Source organism: Pelophylax lessonae, assembly GCF_965119305.1.
Source record: "Pelophylax lessonae genome assembly, chromosome: 1".
Taxonomy (NCBI): Eukaryota; Metazoa; Chordata; class Amphibia; order Anura; family Ranidae; genus Pelophylax; species Pelophylax lessonae.
The window spans coordinates 607,102,498-607,128,542 of NC_138768.1; the positions used below are offsets into that span (position 1 = coordinate 607,102,498).

At 44.0% G+C, this 26,045-nt stretch overlaps 1 protein-coding gene across 1 annotated transcript in view; it reads right to left on the reverse strand.

Annotated features, from left to right (window-relative positions):
- TBCK (TBC1 domain containing kinase) overlaps positions 1 to 26,045 on the reverse strand; it is a 554,412-nt gene that overhangs the window by 435,821 nt on the left and 92,546 nt on the right. The window contains exons 5-6 of the mRNA XM_082256928.1: positions 21,864 to 21,937; positions 9,511 to 9,652 (exon numbers count right to left, since the gene is read on the reverse strand). Of these exons, the coding sequence (XP_082113054.1) occupies positions 9,511 to 9,652; positions 21,864 to 21,937 (216 nt within the window). The remainder of the gene's footprint in view (positions 1 to 9,510; positions 9,653 to 21,863; positions 21,938 to 26,045) is intronic.

Sequence of the window (26,045 nt, forward strand, 5' to 3'; positions counted from 1 at the left end):
TTTTACGTACTGCCCACAGCAAGCACAAGGTGAATCCAGGATCCAGAAGAATCCATGAATACAACTTCTAGCATAATGCATTAGCTATAAATGAACATATACAGTAGAATAGTCACACCAACAGCTCATTTTAAATGTTACTCTACAAATAAGTAGAATGGCTTATTCTTTTCCTTGAAGTCTCCAGGAGCTGCAAATTTTATTCCATCTATTGTATATCTGCTGCAGTGCACTTCTGTGGGGAAATCAGACCCCTTTTGGTAACAGGTAGGAATGGGAATGGAACACATGGGAACTTGAGCAATAGATATCCGAAGCTTGGTGGGCAATACTCTGGCATCTATTTCAGTTTTGGTTGGACTGATCTTCTTTTCAATGTACTCAAATCATTCATGAATCTCTCCAGTGTTGCTCAACTAACAGAGGTTTTAGATAAAAAAAACCCATTCCCAAAACAAAAAAAATTGTTCACAAACCTGAATCTGAAGACTTAAGAAAAAATAACGACCAAAGCCAATGCTTTGTGGACCTACTCGTGCCAATGCTTCGATACCGAAACTGATAACTTCAGGTCCGCAGACTGTAACCGCCGCCTTTAAAAAGGGTTCACATATGTGCGGGGCCAGTTTCAGTGCCATTTGTAAAGAGTCCAGTTCAGATGAGAATTTTTACAGTGTATGACACTAGAAATCGCATTTGACTCTTTTTAAACTTGCACTGCGGCCGGCCCGCACATTTTTGAACCAGCTCCATAGAAAGCCGAATTGGTTCACATGTCATGCAAATTGGATGCGGTTCATGATGTAATATGTAAGAAAATAATAATTTAATACTTTAAATAATTTTTGAGTGTTGGCAGATATTAAGTGCAATTGGTACCTAGCTCATTCACGAAGCAGGCTTGATTAGCATTTTCAGCTTTCTAGGCAGATTTATCTATAGAGGCAGATATTTTATCAGACTAGGCATATGAGAATTTGTCAATCCATTTGCTAGCCAGCTACCTAGTTTTGGGAGCAGTGCACAACACAGATAGCTGCTCCTGTGGAAAGTTATGCTATTAGAGAGGATTATCCAGGATCTTTTTGGGTCAGAGAGACATAGTACAATGCTTCCAGTTTAACTTACTAGGTAGGCTTGATTAGCAAGAGGAGCTAGCTCAACTAGTGTTTTGAAGCAACCCAGACCCCATTAGACCATTGTACTGTTGAGACAGGCTTCATAGGTGATCCTGTGAGAGAGGCTTGCGAGTACCATCCCCAAATGACCCACGCAGTACTCGCATGGTACTGTGTGGGTCATTCGGGCTTAAACCTAGGAGGAGTATATCTTGGCCTCTTTAATTCGGGTTGGGATTGAGGGTTGATTTAAAGGGACGCCACACACGTCATCATTTTGATTGGTGGTTCCCTCCCCATCCCTTTTCATTTTTCTTTTAATGCCTTGAATAATATACCATTGTGTGCAACAATTATCATTAACACTACTGGCCAACCAATAAACTAACCCTCCCTCTTTGTACACCTATAAAGTCCAGAAAATGTTTTATAGAATTCAAATAAAAGATATATTTTACTACCAATGGCCTATGGTGCGTAGGGAACGCACCCTTCGTTCAGTAAGAATCGAATAATTTAATAATAAAGTAAACAGGACCACATAAAATGTATTTGGTATTAGATTAATATATTAGCTCATTTAATAATGTGTCACATGACACTAAAAATAGGTATCAATAATTGGTATCGGCGAGTACTTGAGAAAAAGTATCGGACCTCATACTCAGTATTAAAAAAATGGTATTGATGCATCCCTACATATCACCATCATTCTGGGCTGTCCACTTAACACATCAAGAATTGCTAACTGAGAGTAAGCTGCCCAAAACCCAGAACTCAAAATCTAATGTGTTGGCCCCCCTTAGGTGGGATTTTATGGGGAATAAATAGAAAGTCACTTTGAAATTGGTAAATTTTATTGCATAACAAAATATAAATTACAATATACAGTATAAATTGTAATTTCAAAGTGTCCACTTAACACAGACCTATGAGAATCACTACTATCAGTTATTGGTATTCATTTTTACAGACACTAAGCAGACAATTGCCAAGGCATGAAGATCTCCAGTCCAGGCTGTCCGTGAGTTGAAGAATAGTATTTAAAAGAGACCACAATTCTTTAAAATATTATGGCAAAATGGTTAGAACAGCCACCTTTTAAAAAGATCTGGGCCTTTTGGATTAAATACTTCCTCTTACAAATATAAGCTGTAATTTTTTTTTTTTTTTTAGAGTTTTGGTACCCCAAGTCAGTAGTGGGTAGCCTTCCTCCTCGTCTTCCCTACCCCATGTGCTCTGGACTCCTACTCCTCCCTTCTAGCATCTTTATTTCTCTTTTATTTTTAGTTCTTTTCTCTGCTTAGTCTTGTCAACGACCAGATAAACTTGAGGACAGTTCATCAAGATTAGCTATGAGATGAAGTTCTTTACCTTATATCTCCTTATAGTTTGCACACCTGTTATCAGGTAGGCAGTGCTGAGGTCTGCTCTTTTATTGTCCCCAACCTTGTACCATTGTGAGAACCCAATAAAAAATCTATTTAAAAGTAGAGGCCAGGGTGCCCTATTGACAGAAACTCAATAAACACAGCAATGTGTAATTTGTGAGGCCATTAAACTTGGCATATTATTACCATTATATACCAAAATTCAGTAAACATAACCAAGGCAGATTTGTAGGAAAAATGCCTTTGCCCAAGCAGTCAGAAATGTTTAAAGTGTTATCAGTCTGCTAGGTTTAACAGATGTCTAAGAACATACACTTGACACTTCTAAATATTGTTTATTTCTAAAGTTGGGCATTATAAATTAAAGTGCCTGAAATAATACAAAAAAAAATCTCAGATTTTGACCTGCTCACAGTAACCAGTTAGGTTATGGGTACTATGCTTCTCCCATGTCTGTGATTTAAAAATATTGCATCTAAAAACAATCAGGTAACTAGCATTTTCACCACCTATATACTAAAAACTGAATTTTTGTAAAATCTTACCTGTAAAATTCCTTTCTCTGAGTCCTCCGACAGTCGCCGCCCCTCCATATTCGTCACTATGGGGTTATTGACCTTTGCTCCGTAGGAGTAGCTAGGCAACAGAATATGTCAATATTAAAGCTTTTAGCATATCCCACCCCCAGGGGGTGGTCCCCTCAGTCAATACCCTCCTGCTTCCTGTATCCATACCTCAGTTTCAGTAGAATAGCAGTAGAGTACATAAACAAACCCCAAAAGAGGGGCGGGGGCGGCGACTGTCGGAGGACTCAGAGAAAGGAATTTTACAGGTAAGATTTTACAAAAATTCCGTTTTCTCTTACGTCCTCCGACAGTCGCCGCCCCTCCATATTCGTCACTATGGGGACGTCCCAAAGAAGTGCAAACATAAGGGTTGGGAAACGCAGCCGCGCCCAAGGCAACGCAGGACCCATACCAGAGAAAGGAACCTTACCAAAGGAAGGAAACCAGCTGGGAAGCATGAAAAAAACCTTGCTCAACAGGAGCAACAACCCAGGAAAAACAAATAACTCAGGGATAAAAACATCCCAAACAGCCAAGGACCCAAAAATAAGGGACCCTAAGGTACTGCCGCACTAAGAACCTTGCGGCCAAAGGAAGCATCTGCCGATGCCTGAACATCCACTTTGTAGAACTTTGAGAAGGTGTGAACGGACGACCAAGTCGCCGCCTTACACACCTGGGCCACAGAAGCCCGATGATGACAGGCCCAAGACGTACTCAGAGATCTGGTAGAGTGCGCCTTCACAGGCATAGGGGGAACCTTTCCCTTCAAAGCATATGCCTGCTCAATAGTCTGTCTGATCCATTTGGCGATGGTAGAAGCGGACCCTGCCAAGCCCTTCCGAGGTCCCTCAGGAAGGACAAAGAGGGAATCCGTCTTGCGAAAAGATTTAGTCGCTGACAGGTAAACCCTGATCGCCCGAACAACATCCAAGGAATGTAAAGCCACCTCCTTCGGATGCTTAGGCTTCGCGCAAAGTGAGGGCAAGACAATGTCCTCATTGGGGTGAAATTCCGAAATCCTTTTCGGAAGAAAAGAAGGATTAAGTCGCAAGACCACTTTATCCAAGTGGAGCACCAGATACGGAGACCTGCTGGACAAAGCTGCCAGCTCCGATACTCTGCGAGCCGAAGTGATCGCCACCAAAAAGGCGACCTTCTTGGACAACAGAGGCAACGAGATCTCCCTGATTTTTTCAAAAGGAGCATGTTGTAACACGGACAGAACGAGGTTCAAGTCCCACGGAGGCAAAGGCTCCCTCCGAGGAGGGACCAGGTGTCGCACCCCTTGAACAAAGGTGCCAACAAGAGAATTAGACGCCACAGGGCGTTGAAAAAGAACGGCCAGCGCAGAAATCTGACCCTTAATCGTGGCCAACGCCAAACGCTGGTCCACACCCGTTTGAAGGAAAGACAACACCCTAGACACCGAGTATGAGCGAGGGGAAAACCCCCTGGACTCACACCAGGCAAAATAGGCCTTCCAAGTACGGTAGTATATCTTCCCCGAAGAGGCCTTTCTAGCATTGATCAAAGTATGAATGACCTCCGGGGAAAGACCCCTATCCTTCAGGACCTCGGTTTCAACAGCCAGGCCGTCAAAGCCAGCGACTGTAAAGCAGGATGGAATATCGGTCCTTGAGACAGAAGATCTTCTCGAAGAGGCAGACGCCATGGAGCGTCGACCGCCAGATTCACGAGGTCTGCGTACCAAGACCGGCGAGGCCAGTCTGGCGCCACCAGAATCACCGTGAGCGGTTCCGAGGACAACCTGCGAAGGAACCTGGATAGTAACTGAATCGGTGGGAATGCATACATCAGTCGATACTGATGCCACGGAGCCACTAACGCGTCCGACGCGTCTGCCCGAGGATCGCGCGAACCTTCCCACCTTGTTGTTCAGACGAGACGCGAACAGGTCCACATCTGGAAGACCCCACTTCGCGCACAACATCTGGAAGACATCCGGGTGGAGTGACCATTCCCCCTGGTCCAGGGTCTGGCGACTCAGATAATCCGCCTGCCAGTTCTCCACCCCCGGAATGTAAACTGCCGTGATCGCCGGGACGTGCGTCTCGGCCCAAGACAGAATGTCGGCCACCTCCCGAGCCGCTCGGGCACTCCTGGTGCCCCCTTGGTGGTTGGTGTAGGCCACCGCTGTGGCATTGTCCGTCTGCACCTGAACCGGACGGCCCTGAAGCCTGTCCGTCCAACGTCGAAGGCAGAGATTTATCGCCCGCAATTCCAGAATGTGGATCGGAAGGGAGGATTCCCCCTCCGACCAAGTACCCTGGGCGGACAGAACGCCCAGAACACCACCCCAGCCCGACAGGCTGGCATCCGTGGTGATCACCGTCCATGAAAGCGGACGGAAAGACTTGCCCCCCGACACCGCCGGGGACTGCAGCCACCACAGAAGATCCCTTCTGGTGCGAGGACTCAACGAGATCTGAAGATCCAGAGATTGTGGTCGCCCGTCCCACCTGGACAGGATTTCCGCCTGGAGACCCCTCGTGTGAAACTGGGCAAAGGGAATCGCCTCGAAAGCCGAGACCATCAAACCTAGACACCGCATGCCCATCCGGAGGGATGAGCACGGAACATCCCGAAGGGACCTGACTTCGTCCTGAAGTGTCTTGAGCTTGTCTTCCGGTAGGAAAACTTTCGCCTGAACAGAGTCCAGGATAATTCCCAGATAGGGAAGACGAACCGACGGGCACAGCGTCGATTTTGGGAAGTTTATCGTCCAACCAAACTCCTGCAGAGTCTGCATCGTGACGGAAAAGTCCTTCACCAGACCCTGACTGGTCGCAGACCGAACCAGAATGTCGTCCAGATACCCCAGGATTGAGATACCCTGGGCTCTCAATAAGGCCAGAACCGGTGCAAGCACCTTGGTGAACACCCGCGGAGCCGAAGCGAGACTGAAGGGTAACGCCATGAATTGGTAATGATCCTCCGCAATGGCGAATCGAAGGTACCTTTGGTGACCCTCGAAAATGGGGATGTGAAGGTACACATCCTTCAAGTCGATGGATGCCATGAATTCTCCCGGAACCAGAGCAGCCACCACCGAGCGCAGGGATTCCATGCGGAACTTGCGAACCCGCACAATGCGGTTCAGAGCTTTTAAGTCCAGAATCGGACGTACCTTGCCCTCCTTCCTGGGCACAGTGAACAGATTTGAATAAAACCCCCGAAATCTGTCCCGATGAGGCACCGGAACCACCACTCCCTGAGCCCGCAGGTCCCGCACCGCCAGGTGCAGATCCCGCAAACGCTCCGGAGACAGTTGAAGGTTTGAGGGAAAAAACCTGTTCGCCGGCCGAGATAGGAACTCGATCTTGTACCCGGACCGAACGATCTCCTGAACCCACCTGTCCCGCACGCGGGCCAGCCAGGGTTGAAGAAAACCGAGCAAACGTCCCCCCACCCCAGAACTGGGTGAGGGCGCCCCTTCAGGCCGCGTTGTTATGGGCAGCGGACCCGGACTGGCCGGACTTCTGCTTACCTGTCCACGGCTTCTTTTGGGAGCCTTGACCTTTGAAGGGCTTGCCCTTATAGTGCGACCGAAAGGCACGAAAGGACCCCTGAGAGGGCCTAAACGAAGCATGCTTCTTACCTTGAGCACCCTTAGCCTTGTGAGATTGGGGCAAGAGCGTGCTCTTACCCCCAGAGATCCCCTTTATCAGCGAATCCAGTGAGTCGCCAAAAAGGCGAGATCCCGTATAGGGCAAATTTGATAAAGTTTTGCGAGAAGATTGGTCCACAGACCAACATTTCAGCCAAATCAAACAGCGTGTCAACACCGCCACGCTGTGCACACGTGCAGCCAAAGGAATTACATCTAATTCCGCATCACACAAATACATGACACCCTGATGAATCTGATCCACCATAGCCAACGTTGTCGGCGGGGCAGAATCAGCCACCAGGACGCGCCTGAGCACCTGCGTCCAATCCGCGACAGCCTGAGCTGCCATAAGGGAAGCAAAAATAGCTTCTAGCATGGAACCGGTAACCGAGTAAGTATGGCAGGCAAGAGACTCCAGTCTCCTGTCCGTGGGGTCCCGGAACACCGGGGTATCTTACGCCGGAATCGCAGTAGATTTATTCAAAACCGCCACCGCGTGATCCACCGGAGGTGGCACACACCAACGTTCATCAGTGGCGGGCGTGAAAGGATAACGCAGCTTGAACCGACTGGGCACAGCAAAAGGCTGTTTTAGATTGCGCCATTGTTCACTAACAGCGCGCTGAAAATCCTCAGTGCAAGGGAAAACCTGCAACGTTTTGCGTCTCCGCTACGTCCCATAAGAGGCCAGGACGGCAGGAGGACATGGTTCATCCTGCAAAGGCAGCGTTTGTTTGATAGAAGCAACCAATTCATCCATGATTGCAAGCTCTTCAGACGAGCCAGGGGGGGAATCATCAACCCCTTCAACCTCTGCCTCCCCTTCCGACCCTGCAAAGTCCAGGGACGAACGGGACCCCAATAAGGGGACCCCAGCCATAGCAGCCCCATCACCTTCGCCCTCTGAATCAGAGGAGATTGAAACTCTGGGCCGTTTTGTAGATTGAGCAGCCACAAGCATCTGCACCTGAGCAGCCAGGTTAGCCACAATGGTGGCCAAATCGCCCCCCTCAGGGGAAACAGCAGCAGCCCCTTGGCCTCCCAGCAAAGTGGGAGGAAATTTGCTTTCCTGAGAATCCATGCCCCCAAAAGTTTGCAGGAGAAAAAAAAGGGTAACTGCCCCTTTAACAGCGCGGCGAGCGCAGCCCACCGCACACACACACCAGCACAAGCCGACCCCCACAGGGAAAAGTACAAACTCAGGCAAGGAATACAGGATTAAAGAGGGTAAAAACCTGGAGAGATCACTGCTGCTGCTGTATCGATCGGTGTGCCCAGGGAAAAGGAAGTGATGCAATAAAGGCCGCTCCTATAAAGCCTATGGAAGGCTACAAAAAAATGGCCGCCGGGGGAGGAAGTAAAGGCAGAGATCCTGCAGTGCTAACATGAGGCCGGAGTGATCGCCGCCAAAATGGCGGCGCTTGGCGCCAAAAACGCCGCTCCCCCACATAGTAAAACACCATCACACGCCTGCAGTATAATAAAAAAAATGGCGGACCGCAGCAGCGGCCGCCGCATGTATGCACAAACACGATCAAATCATGCCCCGCAGCATACAGCCTGTCACACAGTAATAAAAGCACACAGTCTGAACACAGAAACAGTGCAGCATGGCCCCCCTCCTTGCAGCCCACAGAATGCAGCCAAAACAGATAGGGAGCCCAATAGTGTGTACAGAAGCAGGGTTACACAGTCCCAGACTGACACCCACTAAACAGACAGGTCCCCACACAGAGTACACTTACCTTCTGAATGGCGTGGGGAACCCGCACAAGCGATCAAGCCACTGCACATGGGACAGGGAGAGTCGCAGCCAGGACGCAGTAGAACTGCGGTGCGAAACCGCATGGCGTCCAGTGAGGTAGCCACCTCACCACAGCATCCCTGCAGCGAACAGGGATGGGTCGCTCACATATGCCAGGAAAAATACCTGACTGAACGCTCGATGGCAGGCTGGGAAGCCACTGGCCCACAACCTGCGACCAGGGGGGCCAGCCCGAGACCCAGCCCGCACGATCCTCTTCATCAGAAGAACTAACTAATGCTGACAAAAGTAACAGCTAAGTAAAGAGAGAGAAAAAAACTCAAATAAAATCAAAAAGAAGATAAAGGCTGAGACAAAATGCCCCAGCACAGAAACAGCCAGCTAACTCCTGAAAGCTAGACAATGAAACGGAGGTATGGATACAGGAAGCAGGAGGGTATTGACTGAAAAGACCACCCCCTGGGGGTGGGATATGCTAAAAGCTTTAATATTGACGTATTCTGTTGCCTAGCTACTCCTACGGAGCAAAGGTCAATAATCCCATAGTGACGAATAAGGAGGGGCGGCGACTGTCGGAGGACGTAAGAGAAATATTGATTTTAGGCAGATGTAAAACCTTAAAAAAAGTGGTTCTGTTTCATTTAAACCATACATATTTTAACATTAAGCACACATATCTAAAGATGTTATTCTATTATATTTACTGCTGTGCCTAATATTGTAATGCGATTGCAATATACAGTATAGATAGAAACAGCTGTGTTTTCTTAGTGGGAGGAAGGAGACCGTCTGTCTGACAATCTTTTCATATCACTCATATCATATGACATTATAATATATCACTAAAACACACAACAGCCCCATTGCTTTTACAACACTTGGGTGAGAGGCTACTTACTGCAGATAAATGACACTCTACTGGAAAGCCCCATTCAACCACTGACCACAAAATATACCAGCTGGTCTCAATACTTCCCCCATATCCACCCAACTAAAAGCAGCAATCAAAGCAGAGAATCAGAAAAATTTGACATACCACACATAGCTCAAATAAAATAACACCTAGAGACCACACGTCTGACTTTGGTCCAGAGGGTCGAGGCTTTTCATGCAGAGTGGGATCTTTGTGTTTTACAATCCCTTGGGCAACGACTTCCGGGGCTAAGTATGATGGATATCTAGAAAAGAGCAGTACGAAAAGCAACACAATAAAGATTTATACAGAGATATATAAAAAAAACATATATATATATATATATTGCAGCCTACCGATCTCTAAATGTGGTGGCTGCTTTAAATTTTCCTTCCTTTTAGCCAAGTGGTCAGTAACACACTTCCAGTTTTAGGGTGTCTATCTATGGAGGAGCAAGGGAGACACCCTTGAGAGCGGTTTGGAGAGCAAGACATATTTAGAACTGCTAAAAACGAAATCATGGCATACCTTGAAACTTTCACCTTTACCTTAAAGTGGTTGTAAAGGCTGAAGGTTTTGTATCTTACTGCATTCTTTGCAGCAAGGTAAAAAAATCTTCTGAATGCAGCTTCCCCCACAGCCCCACCTAAATACATACCTGAGCCTTATCTCTATCCAGCAATGTGCATGAGAACCAAGGCTCCCTTGGCTCTATTTCTCCTTATTGGCCATTGGCATTGAGCCCCACTCTGTGTGTCTTATGGACACACAGAGCGGGGCTCGAGAGCAAGCATGCACGATTGCCCCCCCTAGCAAACCTCTGAAGACGTCAACGGAATGACGAAATGCGCGTAAGGTGGAACGCACGCTGTGACGTCACGGGAGCCGAGTGGAACGCAATACGGTAATCACCGCTTTCCACTCCAGGGCTCCGTCTGTGACGCTTTTTATTGTTTTTATCGTGCTTGCACTGTGTTCATTTGTATCGTGGAAGAAAATAAAAAACTTTAACGGTATTACACCATCTGGAGCTCTCTTTCTTATCCCCTAATCGGTCGGATGTATGGATGGAGAGGAGTGAGGGCTGCTATTATTGAAAGCTGAGGAATTACACCCTAAAGCATCCTGGCCCTGGTGGCCAAACAAGTGTTGTCCGGTCTTAACGCCATAAGGTATATAAGACCCATTCCCTCTGGTGAGTGAGTTTTTCTATTATCCTTCACAGTGGAAATCGATTGTCATCACAAGGCTAGTCTGGAAGCAGGGCACAGAGCACCTGCACTTTAAAATCCTCATATTGCACTTAGGATATTTTGAACTGTCTACACAAAAGTCACTTTATGAACTTGTTATTACGAACTTTTTTGAGCACTAATGGGACAGTAGCACCCGACACGTCCCTCACACTTTAAATTGCATTGGATCATATTCATTTTGTAAACTATTTGTTCATACTGTATTTATTTGTAATACTGATGCACTGTTTTGCACTTTAGTGTTATGTTTATATTCTTAATTTTGTAATTATTGAAAGCATTAATATATTATGAAGCAAGTGCTATAAGTAGCCCCTATACTTGTGGCTATACACAATCACTTTTCACCCTTTTACTATAGCAGCTGCACATTCACATACTACCCAGATCCAATTTGTGGTCCATTTGGCACGAGGGATATACTGCTAGTATATTAAATCTCAGACTGAGGTGATCCGATTGCCAATTTTCCACCCCAGGAATGTGTACGGTGGAGAGGACTGGAAGAACCATTTTGCCCACCTTAGAATACTGGCTACCTCCAGTGACACTTCTTGTGCCCCCTTGATGATTAACGTAAGCCATGGCCGTGGCATTGTTTGATTGAATGTGCACTGGACAACCCTAAAGACTATCCGTCCAATGATCCAGACACAGTCTGATTGCTCGGAGTTCCAAGACATTGATCGGTAGTCTGGAATCCAGCGTCCAGATCCCCTGAGCAGAATGCTTGCTGAGGACGCCTCCCCAGCCGGACAGGCTGGCATCCATGGTAACCACTGTCCAATACAAGGGGAGGAAGGATTTTCCAAGCCGAAGCGCCGGAGAGTGAAGACACCATATCAGGGACTGCTTCATTCCCCGATTCAACTATGATTGTCCAGAGACTGTGGAGTCTTGTCCCATTTGGTCAGAATCTCCCTTTGCAGGGACCTCGTATGGAACCATGCAAACAGGACCGCCTCCAAGGTAGACACCATCAGGTCCTGCACCCGCATGCAAGTCTGGAGGGAAGACCATCTGTTGGACAGCAGGAGGCGAATTGCAGCCTGCAATTTCTTGAGTTTGTCCAGAGAAAGAAGCACTCTGGCTAAGGCCGAGTCCAGAGTCAGGCCCAGATAGTCCAGCTTCATGGACGAAGCCAGAGCAAACTTCTGAAAATTCAGAATCCAGGCAAACTCCTGCAGAGATCATATTGTGATCTCCAGGTTTTTCACCAGAGCAGAGGGAGACTCTGCTCACAGAAGGAGATCGCCCGGGTAGCCCAGTACCACGATCGCCAATTGGCGTAGCAAAGCTAGCAGCAGGGCTAACACTTTTGTGAAGACCCGAGGAACAGAGGCGAAACCAAAGGGTAACGCCACAAACTGATAATACTCCTCTCCCACATCAAAGAGGAGAAAACGCTGGTGACTGGCACATAATAGAATGTGAAGGTAGGCATCCTTGATATTGATAGAGGTGAGGAAATCTCCTCTCCATCTCACTCACAGATACAATCAGTGCATCCACCAGTGCCTTTTCGTACGCGGTTGCAGACGTGGAGGAATCATCCTCACTATGAGAAGATTCCAGGTGTGTGGTTGCAGACCCTGCAAGGGGACTCACGTCCACTGCGGCCGAATCAGATTCAGGATCTGATGAGACAGATGAGGCGGAGGGCGCTTTTTGCTAGCCCATCACCCGCAAGGGCCCTGCAGCCTCTGAGAGGAAATCAGGTGGGGAAATGTACTCCAAAGACTCCATGAGTCACCAAGGGGACCCCACAAAAGGTGTAAAACACTGCTAAGGGACAACCCCCACCACAATGACAGCACCGCCTGGTCGCCAGGCACAAGCACCAAGCAATCCTCAGTAGAGAGGGAGAGGATCCCACCAGAATCACAACCCGCAGAAACAAGCGCCTGCAGCCACCAGGATAATGCACTACACATGCAGCGATCAGGAAGAAAAATCATCCAGGAGTCAGCACCAGGGGATGAGGAGGGGCTCCCACCGCCGAAATTGCCGCCCACAGGGCACTACTGTCATGGCCACAGCTATTTTCAATGGCAAACCACAGCAAAATAGCCGCTGTACTACACAAACATGGCCGCTGTGTATAGGAATACACAGGCTACAACAAAATGGCAGCCCCATGAGGCATACAGGGACCCAAGAGGGAGACCAGGCCTCAGGGACATATCCGTGCAGGATGGGGGGCCCTGGCGGGAGCCCCACCCCCAGGTACAACCCCTCCGCACAGTCGATTATCCGGTCACCGGTGGCGCACCCCCCAAGGCACCCATCACTAGTAAGCACCCTGCCCCCACCCCAGGAACAGTGGCCAGACAACCCAAACAGCCCCAGAGTATGTGGAGGGAAGGGAGGGGCAGGTGAGGGACTTGGCAAGGGGGGGTGCCTGCAGGAAGGAGGGGAATCCGGGGGTCCGACCATCCCAAGGAGGGGTCCACGTCAACCCCAAAAGCCTCCGGGGGGGCAGCTACTCACCATACCAGAAACCAGGCGGGCACCGATCCAGACAGAACCCCTCTCCATCTAAATGGGGGGCTGTCGACCAGGAGGAATGCTGTGACTTTGGCTGAGACCTGGTGGTATGCGACCTCGCGAGGCGTTTAACTTGCAGGCCAGCCCCTGTCTAACAAGGCTATGTTGCGGCCGACCTAGCGCGAAGCTGAGGTCTGCGCGCGCTTGCTGGCCAGACTGGGGTGACTGCTGGATCTAGATTATCCAGCCCGTTGCCCAGTCCAGCAGATTGTAGATCTCACAGGAAAAATACAGGAGAAAAAATGTCTTATCTAAAAAGAAAAAAATTTGCCAGGATCAAAGATCCCAGCAAGGAACTAGGTCCTTACTCCTGACTAGGCAGAAAAAAATCTGAGTGGCTATAGCAGAGAGAGGAAGTATACCCCCTGGGACTGCCCATGGGTGTAGCCAGAATTATTTTCTGCCTAGTGTCCTACTCCTGTAGGGGGCAGTATACCCCATGGTTATGATCACCAGGAGCTGTGTCCGTCAATTAATGAAAGAGAAATTAATCTAAAACCAAAAACAAAAAAAGCTGTTTTAGTAACTGCTTAAAACATGTTGGCTGTATTAAGGCTTTGTTAGTCAATTATGTTTTTAAAGTCTGTCTATCTAGCACACACCCTCTCCAGACAGTACTACTGTCCAAGAGTGTCTCCGTTGCTCCTCCATAGATAGTGCATCTTCTCTAAAACAGTAAGTGTGTTACTGGCCAGATTACCAGGTGAAAATACAATTAAAAAATAAAATAAAAGCAGAAACAAGAAACAAATGCAGCCATAGCATCTAAGGCTTGGTAGGTTGCAATAAAATACCTATTTATTCCCAAGGTTTTACTGAGGTTGCGCCAATCCAGACGCATTGCCTCGATTGCTTTTTTAGAAGACAGTGAAGACTTGATTAAAAATTTGACCAAAGAATCTGAAGCCAAAATAATAAATTAGATAAGCTAAAAGTGATTTATTTGTAAGGGAGAAAAGGTTCTTTTGCTAGCAAAAAACTGAGAACTTAGAGAGTGGGGTAGGGTTATAGAGGAGACACCAATGGGGGCATGTCCTCAAAGGCTTGGCAGTGTCCAATCACCTAAAGGTAAAAGCCTAACCTAGGTCCTATACTGTACGATTAAAATAAGAACATTAATGCAGACACCACCCTTAAAAAGTAACTCCACTTTTACTGGAAAAAAAACAAAACAATATCCTCTGGGTGACCACTGTACATTGCAAGGATTTTAACAAACTTTGTTGCATCTTTCTACCGGTTTCTCCTCTAAGGCTTGGTTCATACTGCTGAGACTTCAAAGTTGTGCAACTTGCTTGCGAGTTCCCCGATACTGCCTTGCCACTTTTGTAATTTAACATTGCAATCTATGGTACTCAAATCACTAAAGTTGCAGGAAAGTAGTACAGGAACATTTTTTTTTTATTGTCACTACAACTTGAGTTGCACCCATTGAAATTAATGTGTTTTGACTTGTCATGAGATCGACCTTATGTGTCGCAAGTCGCATGATAAATTTCAGCAGGGTGAACCGGGGCTTAAGAAATAGCTGTTAGTTTGACCATGTCCTGTGCAGACTGTTTCTGAATGGGGGGGTCTAGTTTATTATAATCACTTGGTGCAGTGTTCTGATGAGAAATGTCATGGTGTCGGCATCCCTTTAGAAGTAATTCACCCTTAAGACTCATTTACACTTGCATTTAGGTGGAAAAAAAAAAAGGCAGCTGAGCCACATTTTTACGGTCTCCCAAGCTCCAAAGGCAGCCAGAAGAGGTGTACAAATGATGCAGCAAAAATATGCTACCCTTTCACATTTGAAGAGCAGAACCACTGCTGAACGCTACTCATTTAACCACTTAAGCCCCGGAAGATTTTACGCCCATTCCGACCAGGGGTTTTTTTGTGATTCGGCACTGCGTTCGTTTAATGGACAATTGCGCGGTCGTGCAACGGTGTACCTAAACGAATTTGACTTACTTTTTTTCCCACAAACAGAGCTTTCTTTTGGTGGTATTTGATCACCTGTGCGATTTTTTGATCAAGCGCTATAAACAAAAAAAGAGCGTCAATTTTGCAAAAATAACAATATTTTTCACATTTTTTTATATGAAATTCCCCAAAAAAAAAATGTAAAAATCTAAATTTTTTAACATTTTAGGCCAATTTGTTTTATGCTACATATGTTTGGTAAAAAAAAAAAAAAAAATCGCAAAAAGCGTATTTTGATTGGTTTGCGCAAAAGTTATCGCATTTACTAACAAAGGAAAAGATTTTTGTAATTTTTGTTGTTTTTTTTTTTAACGTGTAATGGCGGCGATCTGCAATTTTTTTTGCGGTACTGCGACATTGCGGCGGACAGATCGGACCCTTGACTGACATTTTTGACACTATTGGGGTTACCAGTGACATTTCTACAGTAATCAGTGCTATACATATGAAATGTTACTGTAAAATTACACTGGCAGTGAAGGGGTTAACTTTTTTTTAGAGGGAGGGGTGGTGTGTGTCCCTAGGGGCGTGATTCTAACTGTGATTGGCTGTGGCTTGAGCTATAGGAACAGTGATCAACGGTCCTACATAGTAGAACCGTATGATCACTGTTTCTACACAGTGGAGAATGACAGGCGGCTTGTTTACATCAGCCGCCTGCCTTTCTCCCTCTGCACCGACGATCGCCGAGTGACCGGCGGACATCGGGTCCGCCGGTCACATGCTCGGGGGCGGGGGCGCGCGCTCGCTCCCTACACCCTCACAGGCTAGCGACGTAGTACTACGTCGCTCTGCCTGTGAGGGGCTGACCGCCGCAGTAAACAGTCATGCGGTGGTCGGCAAGCGGTTAAGGGAATGGCGCCTGCAACCTGCAACCACTGTGCAACTGTGTGTATGGGTTGGCATTTAGAAGGATAAAGCAGAGAAGAAGCAGCAAGCTCTGCCATTAGTGTAAACCCAGCCTTAGTGGGTATCTCACCAAAACTGACATTTCTGTTGCAAGGAATGCCTAAAATATACTTGTATCTTAGTGCAGACTTCTGGGAAAAAAAAACAGTGAGCTAATCACTCAAGCAGGAAATGGCATTTCTTGGTGGCTACCAATTTGCAATACTGCATTGAATTTTAGAAAAAAATGACAGTGCTGTAGCATGAAAAAGAAGGATCATTTTTAATAATATTCAACTAAAATATGGCTTGTGCAGCATTTGTAAATTCTATATTTGTTTTATAATTGTTATATTTTCTTATGGAAGTGGAATACCCTTTCACGATTGGTAAGCTGATATATATGACATTTTTTGCTTTTAGTTTTGGATACACTTTAACAGACAAACAGCTGAAGGGGTTGGATGTAGAGGAAGAATCCAATTATCCAGGCATCTTAGTCTTTCACCAGAATTATAAACAAAAATGTTTGCCTGAGGCTTATGGTGCAGGGAGGCTAAAATGCCCAGCAGACACCTCTGGGGTTAATGTATCAGAGAGGAAAGCATAGAGGTCTAGCAAGGATTTCTAGCCTGTCTCACTGCTATTACACCCAAGAAGCCCAGGCAGAAGTTTACGCCTTATTTACAGAAGTGGCTGGCTCAGAAGCCTGTCTCATGTCTCTATTGGCACATTTTAGGCACCACTCCTTTTGCCCACCTCTTTCGAGATATTTATGGATATAGTTGTGCTCATAAGTTTACATAGCCCGGGCCTGGCAGAATTTATGATTTCTTGGCCATTTGTCCAAGAATATGAATGATAACACAAAATCAACTGTGTTTACTCTTTTTAAATCATAATGACAACAGAAACTACCCAAATGACCCTGATCAAAAGTTTACATACCCTGGTGATTTTGGCCTGATAACATGCACAGAAGTTGACACAAAGGGGTTTGAATGGCTAATAAAGGTGTGATCTGTTTGCTTGTAAATAGTGTGTGTATAAAAGGTCAAAGAGTTTCTGGACTCCTGACAGACCCTTGCATCTTTCATCCAGTGCTGCACTGACGTTTCTGGATTCTGAGTCATGGGGAAAGCAAAAGAATTGTCAAAGGATGTGCGGGAAAAGGTAGTTGAACTGTATAAAACAGGAAAAGGGATATAAAAAGATATCCAAGGAATTGAGAATGTCAATCAGCAGTGTTCAAACTCTAATTAAGAGGAAAATGAGGGGTTCTGTTGAAGCCAAACCACAGTCAGGTAGACCAAATAAAACTTCAGCCACAACTGCCAGGAAAATTGTTCGGGATGCAAAGAAAAACCCACAAATAACTTTAGGTGAAATACAGGACTCTCTGAAAACATGTGGTGTGGCTGTTTCAAGATGCACAATAAGGAGGCACCTGAAGAAAGATGGGATACATGGTCGAGTCGCCAGAAAAAAGCCATTACTATGCAAATGCTGCAAAGTATCCCGCTTACAATATGCCAAACAGCACAGAAACAAGCAGACACCACCCTTCTGGCACAAAGTCATTTGGAATGATGAGACCAATATTGAGCTTTTTGGCCACAATAATAAACGCTACATTTGGTAAGGAGTCAACAAGGCCTATGATGAAAGGTACACCATTCCTACTGTGAAACACGGAGGTGGGTCGCTGATGTTTTGGGGATGTGTAAGCTACAAAGGCACAGGAAATTTGGTCAGAATTGATGGCAAGATGAATGCAGTATGTTATAAAAAAAATACTGGAGTAAAATTTGCATTCATCAGCCTGGAAGCTGCCAATGTGAAGGTTCTGGAGTGGCCATCTCAGTCTCCTGACCAGTGGCGACACTCCATTGGGGCGCAGCCCCCCCATATCTATGCAGCCAGCCCCCTAATCTACATGCAAGGCGCCGGTGGCAATGGATTTCTATAGGGGTTCAGCACCTGAATAGAGCCAAAGGCTCTAATAGGCTTCAAAAAAGGGTGGGTTCGGGGGCCCAGAGCACTGCGCCCTGAGCCCACCCAGTTGTATGACAAAAGTGAATGAATATTATCACACTGATTCTCCTCCCAGCCAATCAGGAAGGGGGACGTGAGACCCCCTTTTCTGACTGGCTGAAAATAGAAGCGATTTTACTGGCTATTGGCCAGAAGGGAGGAGACGCATAGCCGGAGGAGGTAAGAATGCTGGCTGTCCGGCCATCCATCCGTCCCGCTGGGTGGGGGGGTGGTGTATTTGCCGTCCATCCCTCTGTCCATCACGCTGGTGGTGGTGTATTTGCCTGCTGGCTGGCCGTCCTGCTGGGGGGGGGGGGGGGTGGATTTGCCCCCCCCCAAATTATCATGCACCAGCTGCCACTGCTCCTGACTTCAAAATCATTGAGCCAATCTGGGGAGATCTCAAACGTGCAGTTCGTGCAAGACAGCCCAAGAATTTACAGGAGCTGGAGGCTATTTGCCAGGAAGAATGGGTAGCTTTACCATATGAGAAGATAAGGAGCCTCATCCACAAATACCACAAAAGACTTCAAGCTGTCATTGATGTTAAAGGGGACAATACACAGTGTTAAGAGGGGGTAAGAAATTGAGCCAGGTCAAAAAAAAGTTACATAAGGCGCAGCTGGTGGATGCCTGGAGGATAAAACACCCCGGAGAACGGGATTATACCTATTACTTCTCGGTGCATGGGACGTACTAAAGATTGGATAATGTGTTGGTGAATCATAGAATTATAGAAAACATAGAGAAATCGACAATAGGAATAACAACTTTGTCAGATCATGCCAAGTAATTGTAAAACTGAGACAAGAAGAGATGCAGGAGAAGATGAATAACTGGTGGTTGAATGAGGATTTGATATTAGACAAGGAAATATAAAATAAGGGAGGAGATACAACAATACTTTTAGTCTAAACGAAACATCGGAAGTAACAAAAGCTACAGTGTGGGAAGCACACAAAGCTTACATCAGAGGAATATTAATATCCTTGGGGGCTAAAAAAAGAGGGAGAGGGCCAGTAAAAAAAATAGGATTATAAAAGAAATATACGAGTTGGAGCAGGCTTATAAAAGAACGGGGGAGGGAGAAATACAACAGTCCATGGTGGGTAAGCGTGAAGAATTAAAGGAATTAATAGAACAGGAAACAAGAATAGCCTTTAACAGAGTAGCTGCAGATAGATACAGGTGGGGTAATAAACCCGGGAAACATCTTGCACAAATAGTTCAAAGTAAAAAAGCAAGGAATTATATAGGTAAAATGAAAGATAAGAAGGGTGAGAAAGTATATTCGACTAGGGAGATTGCGAAGGTATTCCGGGAATATTACAGCGCCTTGTACACAGTGAAAAAAAAAAGGATTGCAGGAAATGGAACAAAAGAGAACAATGGAAATACAGGAATACATTCAAAATGCACAATTACCAATATTAGAAGAAGAAAAACTAAAAAGATTAGAAGACCCTATTTCGGAAAAAGAAATTGAAATAGCCTTAAAAAATACATCCACAGGTAAAAGCCCAGGGATGAGTCGCTATTCGACCCTCTATTATAAAAAATGTAAAGAACAGTTGATTCCCAAATGATGCGCTGACTTTAACAGTACAGGAGAAGGGAATGGGTTTAGGAAGGAGTCCCTGTTGGCCCACATTACATTAATCCCAAAAGAAGGGAAGGATGTAACCTTGGGTGCAAGTTACAGACCGATCACCTTTTTAAATGAGGATTTAAAATTTTATGCAAAAGTTCTAGCAACTAGATTGAAGGAGTTGATGCCCGAGTGGATACATGTGGACCAAATGGGTTTTGTCCCAGGGAGAGAGGGGAAGGACAACCGGATCAGGATGTTATTAATTATGCAGAAAATGAGGAGATGCGGACACCCGGGTCTTCTTTTGTCAATTAACGCCAAAAAGCATTTGACAGGGTAGACTGGGGCCTTATGATGGCCACAATGGAAGCGATCGGAATAGGACCAAAAATGATAATGACAACTGCAGCAATCAAAGTAAATGGAAAACTGTCACTCCCTTTTGCTATGGAAAATGGAACGAGACAAGGATGCCCATTATCCCCTATTCTTTTTGTGTTATTACTAGAACCACTTTTGTCGAGGATTAGGAAAAATGTAGATATAGGGGGAGTAAAAATTGGGGAGGTTGATCATAAAGTGGCCGCATATGCAGATGATATATTATTCTATGTAGCCAATCCAAGAATAACATTACCAAACCTGATGAAAGAAATTAAGAAATATGGAGCTTTGTCAAATCTAAAAAAAAAACCTAATAAAATCTGAAATATTAAATGTGAGTATAAGTAAAAAGAAGAGTTAAACTTAAAATCAGAATTTCCATTTATATGGGGGAAAAAAGTACTTAAATACCTGGGAATAAATTTAACAGCAAATGTGTAGTTGCAATGCCATATATTGAGAATTATATATTGATATAATTGAGTTTACAGTTCTGTTTAACAACTTATTTCATTTTAGGTGTAACTCCAGCAAAAATCTTTTTTTTTTTTTGCTGTGGATGGAGTGTGTAAGTGTTAGAATGCCTGTTGTCAGGTTTTAACTGTCATCTGTGCCCCCGACAGGGAGATTTTTAAGCACTTCCTGTCCCTAGTGACACAAAAGAAAAATAAAAAATGAAGTGAAACACTATCCATGACCATTGTCAACAGTTGTCAGAAAATGTACCCTTTACTACTGCTGTACAGCTGTAAAATGTTGCATTGTCCCTCACTTTTTACCAGGGCAAACTGAGATTGTGGTCCTCTTCAATGTAACAGACAGACAGACAGCAATAAAACCCCAAGAGATGTTCTAACCCATAGGGCTCTTTCACACGGTCCGCCTCCGTAGGCGGATCCGTGCTGCTCAGCGGGGATCGATCCGCCAATCCCCGCTGAGCCGGCGGATGACAGCTCAGTCTCCGCTTGCAGTGCGGAGAGGGAGGTGTCACAGCTCCCGCTGCTCTCTATGGGGGATCGGATGAGAGCGGACCGTCTGTCTGCTCTCATCCGATCCGATCCCTGAACGGATGGAAAAACAGGTTTTCCATCCGTCCAGATTTCACGGACAGGATCGGATACGGAGGGCAGCGGGTATCAGCGGAGGTGTCTGTGACATCCGCTGCCCCATAGAGCTGCATGGAGGATCCAATCAGATCCGCCTAAAAAACTGACAGGCAGATCTGATCGGATCGCCCGTGTGAAAGAGCCCTTACCAAGTTTATTCAAAACAAGAAAAACAAGTTCTGTTTGGAGCTGCTCTTAAAAGAGAGATCTGCTCTGCAAAAAAAAATATTGTAATTTAATATAAAAGTGGCAAAAAAGATTTTTTGTACAGGTAATTGCTCCCATCACCTAAACTGTACTAGGAAACAAAATACACATGGAATCCAAATTATTGTTCTGGGCAGCATTTCGATTCCCTATGGCTCTCTTATGATGTTGGTCAAGCTCCATTCCCATGCCTGGCTGGACTGCAGAAATGCTGCTATGAAATAAAATGGTGGGAGCATTTGCAGATGCTTTTAAAACCGATACAACCTCCAGATGGTCACATTGTACTACATCTAATTGTAGAAGTGGTGATGTCAGAAGTTAAACTGAAGTTGTCTAGACATTAATGGTGTTCTTTTTTAGTAATAGAACTAGAAAATACATTTTAAAAAGGCTTCAGTGAACTTTCTTTTAACAGTGCATACTATACACTGGCATACTTCTGCCATCTACTGGACATTTTTTATTAAAGCATATAAACAGCATTTTACCTACCCTATCGGGAAATCTACATCTGCTCCGTGATCCGTTATATAATAAAGACCATACTTAGCAATTTTTATGTGCCCCTGAAAAAGAAATTTATATTATTCTGTATACAATATATCAACAATAATATTAATACAATAATAATAATAATGTAACCACATGCAAAAAGTAGCAATGATACCAATTTGTATGTATACTGCAGTGTAGTTTTACTGCAAATTTAATTCCCTAAAGATAATAAAATATAAGACTACATTAACACGGCCATAACAATTTTACTGACGTTTTTGGAGGTTCCTACTTGCCTTTAGATCGTTTTTTAAACGAGTAAAACTGTCCTGTTTTTTTTTTTTCTTTAATGCCAGAATGCATTTGCACCTGGTATATGTGTATACACGTCCTCAGATGCAGATTTTTGGACTTTGTGATACAGATCTGAATGCATCATATGTTTACGCACCAATGTGAACATTTCCATTAAAAACAGTGCAGCTTCACATGCGTAAACGAAAAACGCTTGTATATGCATTTTTTTCTAACTGACATGTGAATGTAGCCTAAATAAATATAAATAAATAAATATAGATATATATATATACACATACATACATACATACATACACACACACACACAGTATCTCATATATATATACATACATATACACACACACACACACACAGTATCTCACAAAAGTTAGTACATCCCTCACATTTTTTAAAATATTTTATTATACCTTTTCATGTGACAACACTGAAGAAATGACACTTTTCTACAATGTAAAGTAGTGAGTGTACAGCTTGTATAACAGTGTAAATCTTCTGCCCCCTCAACAAAAAAAATCAATACACAGCCATTAATGTCTAAACCGCTGCCAATAAAAGTGAGTACACGCCTAAGTGAAAATGTCCAAATTGGGCCCAAAGTGTCAATATTTTGTGTGGCCACCATTATTTTCTAGCACTGCCTTAACCCTCTTGGGCATGGAGTTCACCAGAGCTTCACAGGTTGCCACTGGAGTCCTCTTCCACTCCTCCATGATGACATCACGGACCTGATGGATGTTGGAGACCTTGCTTACCCTCAGCTTCTTTTGTAAGGCAGTGGTCATCTTGGAGCTGTGTTTCAGGTCGTTATAATTTTGGAATACTGCCCTGCAGTCCAGTCTCCAAAGGGGGGGATCATGCTCTGCTTCAGTATGTAACAGTACATGCTGGCAGAAGGCCTGTATCACAGTCTCCACTCTAATTCATCCCAAAGATGTTCTATTGGGTTGAGGTCAGGCCTCTGTGCAGGCCAGTCAAATTCCTCCACCCTAAACTCTCTCATTCATGTCTTTATGGACCTTGCTTTGTGCACTGGTACACAATCATGTTGAAACAGGAAGGGCCAACCCCAAACTGTACCCACAGCGTTGGGAGCAGGAAATTGTCCAAAATGTCTAGGTATGCTGACGCCTTAAGAGTTCCCTTCACAAGAACTAAGGAGCCAGGCCCAAGCCCTGAAAAAGAATGTTGCCAGTATAGTAGATTACAGCGGTCCACGGAACCCAGGCAGGTATGCAGAGAAATGGAAGGAGGCTATATAGTTTAGTAGGCTTAATACTTTCATTTATTGCGAAATCAGTAACTTACATTTCCAGACCAGCAAAGCGGAATACAGCGAGCAAGGACCGGAACGCACTTCCGCGTTCCACCTGCATTCCACTGACCGGAAATTATGTAGCGGCATACCCTAGACTCGACGCGTTTAGTCAGCAAACATCTGATGTCATCAGAAGTCACATGATCTCCTACGTCAGTTCCTTATTTATATATGCATTGACAGACCGGCTCATCCAATCCTGTCCAGCCATACCACAGGGCCAATTTTTGAGAATTCGGCGAAATTGTAAACAGAAGATAGACTATTTCGAGCAGTCCAATATGCTAGTGAATAGGTTCTCTGAAAAAGGGTATAACCAGAATAGTTTGCTATCAATTCAACACAAGATTGGAGAAATGTCGAGGAAAGATATGTTGGGAATCAAACCAAAACAGGTAAATCTATCCGATGAACTCGCCATTTTAACTAATTTTAACCAAGATTATAAACAATTTGAGTCCATTATCCGGAAACATTGGTCTATTTTAACATAGGACAAAACCCTTAATGATATTTTACCCGCTAAGCCATCTTTTATTTATCAGAAAGCAACTAGCCTAAGACACTCCTTGGCTCCAAACGTACCTGACCCACTTAGTCAAGTTTTTTTTATCAAACAGGGTTTTTCCATTGTAGAAGGTGCAAGGCCTGTAAAACAATTAAAAACAAACCTAGGAAAACTGACACCTTTCAATCCATAAGTACAGCTAAAATCTATGAAATAAAAAAATGTATTACGTGTCAGTCTACTCAAGTGACATATCTTATCACATGCCCTTGTGGGTTACAGTATATCTGAAGAACTACAAGGAAATTAAGTATCAGAATAAATGAACATATTAACAATACTAAAAATGGCTTTCCAAAGCACAGCTTGTTGATTCATTTTCGGACATGTCACAAAAGAGACCCTACTGGTTTGGTCTTTTGTGGTATAGATAAGGATAAACCACAATGGAGAGGGGGGTAACATGACCCAGAGGGTGTCTAAGAACGAGGCCAAATGGATTTATATAATGAACACTCTACACCCATTGGGCATGAATGTTGATATATACCTTAACTGTTTTATTTGTAATTATTATTTTTTACTGCATCAGTTTTTAAAATTAAATTAAAATAATTAATATCATAAAATTCAAATGTTATTACATTTTAAAAATAGAATTAAAAATAGATTTAAGCAAATTCATGGTATTTACATTTAATAAGATTATAAATAAAATTTAAGTATTTTAACAAATTTTTATTCAAATTGCACGTTTAATATTAAATACATTTTTAAATTCAATACAAAATTAAACAATTTAAATATATATTCTTATGATAAAGTATTAATTGTATTGCTTTTATTAATTGTTTATTATTTTTATGGAATTGTTTGTGAATTAATATTTAACAAATATATTGCATATATTGGTTATTTGCATTATTTATTTTTTGCCATGTGGTGACACTACAAATTAGCAGCTTTTTTTCTCCTTTAATATTTTTTCCCCTTTAATATATTTTCTGAATAATTTTGATTATTCTTCACCATCACCTTCATTTACTTCACTGGAAGTGCATAGGCCCTTTATTTCTAGTTCAATCCCATCTGTGACAATTAAAAGAATGGCCACTAGATGGTTATAGCGTTTGCACAACCATTTAATATTCTTAGCCAATAGAATATATACTAAGGACATCAAATTCGATTTATTAGAACGCCTCTTTGATCAAAGCACACTGGACAGGATTGGATGAGCCGGTTGTCAATGCATATATAAATAAGGAACCGATGTAGGCGATCATGTGACTCCTGATGACGTCAGATGTTTGCTAACGAAACACGTCAAGTCTAGGGTACGCCGCCACATCATTTCCGGTCGGTGGATCGCAGGTGGAACACAGAAGTGCATTCCGGTCCTTGCTCGATGTATTTTGCTGGTCTGAAACTATGGAAATGTAAGTTACTGATTTGTCAATAAATGAAAGTATTAAGCCTACTACACTGTCAGGGTTATTGGGTGATTAAATAATAGAAAAAAAATGGATTTAAAAAGCCATGTATATTCCATCTTATGCATATAAGATTTTGAACAGTGCAGCTTCCATCTTGTTTGGAGGTGAATGAAAGTTCATATATGTTCTTTTGCAAAATGTCTGTTACAAAAGAGTCTAGAATTTCAACAGAGATCTGTGTATCTATATAGTCATAAATAAGTGATACATGGACATCTCATCAGATAAGACATAATGGTAGGGCCAGTCTGTCTGTAAGTATTGCAACAATGGACAATAGCCCAGTGTATTCCATTAGGGTCATTTAAACTATATTTTTTTTAAGATACATTATTATGTGTGAGAAGATATTAGCAATAATTATGTCATTATATTCTGTAAGGCATATATATATTTAGAAATTATCTGTATACCATATGTTGGGTTTATATTCTTACAGTAGTAATCTTACTTAGACAAAGAGTGAATACGAATTACCTTATTTTAGAAACATACAGTATGTGTAAGGACTTATGTATTTTAAAATGAATTACTGCATTTTA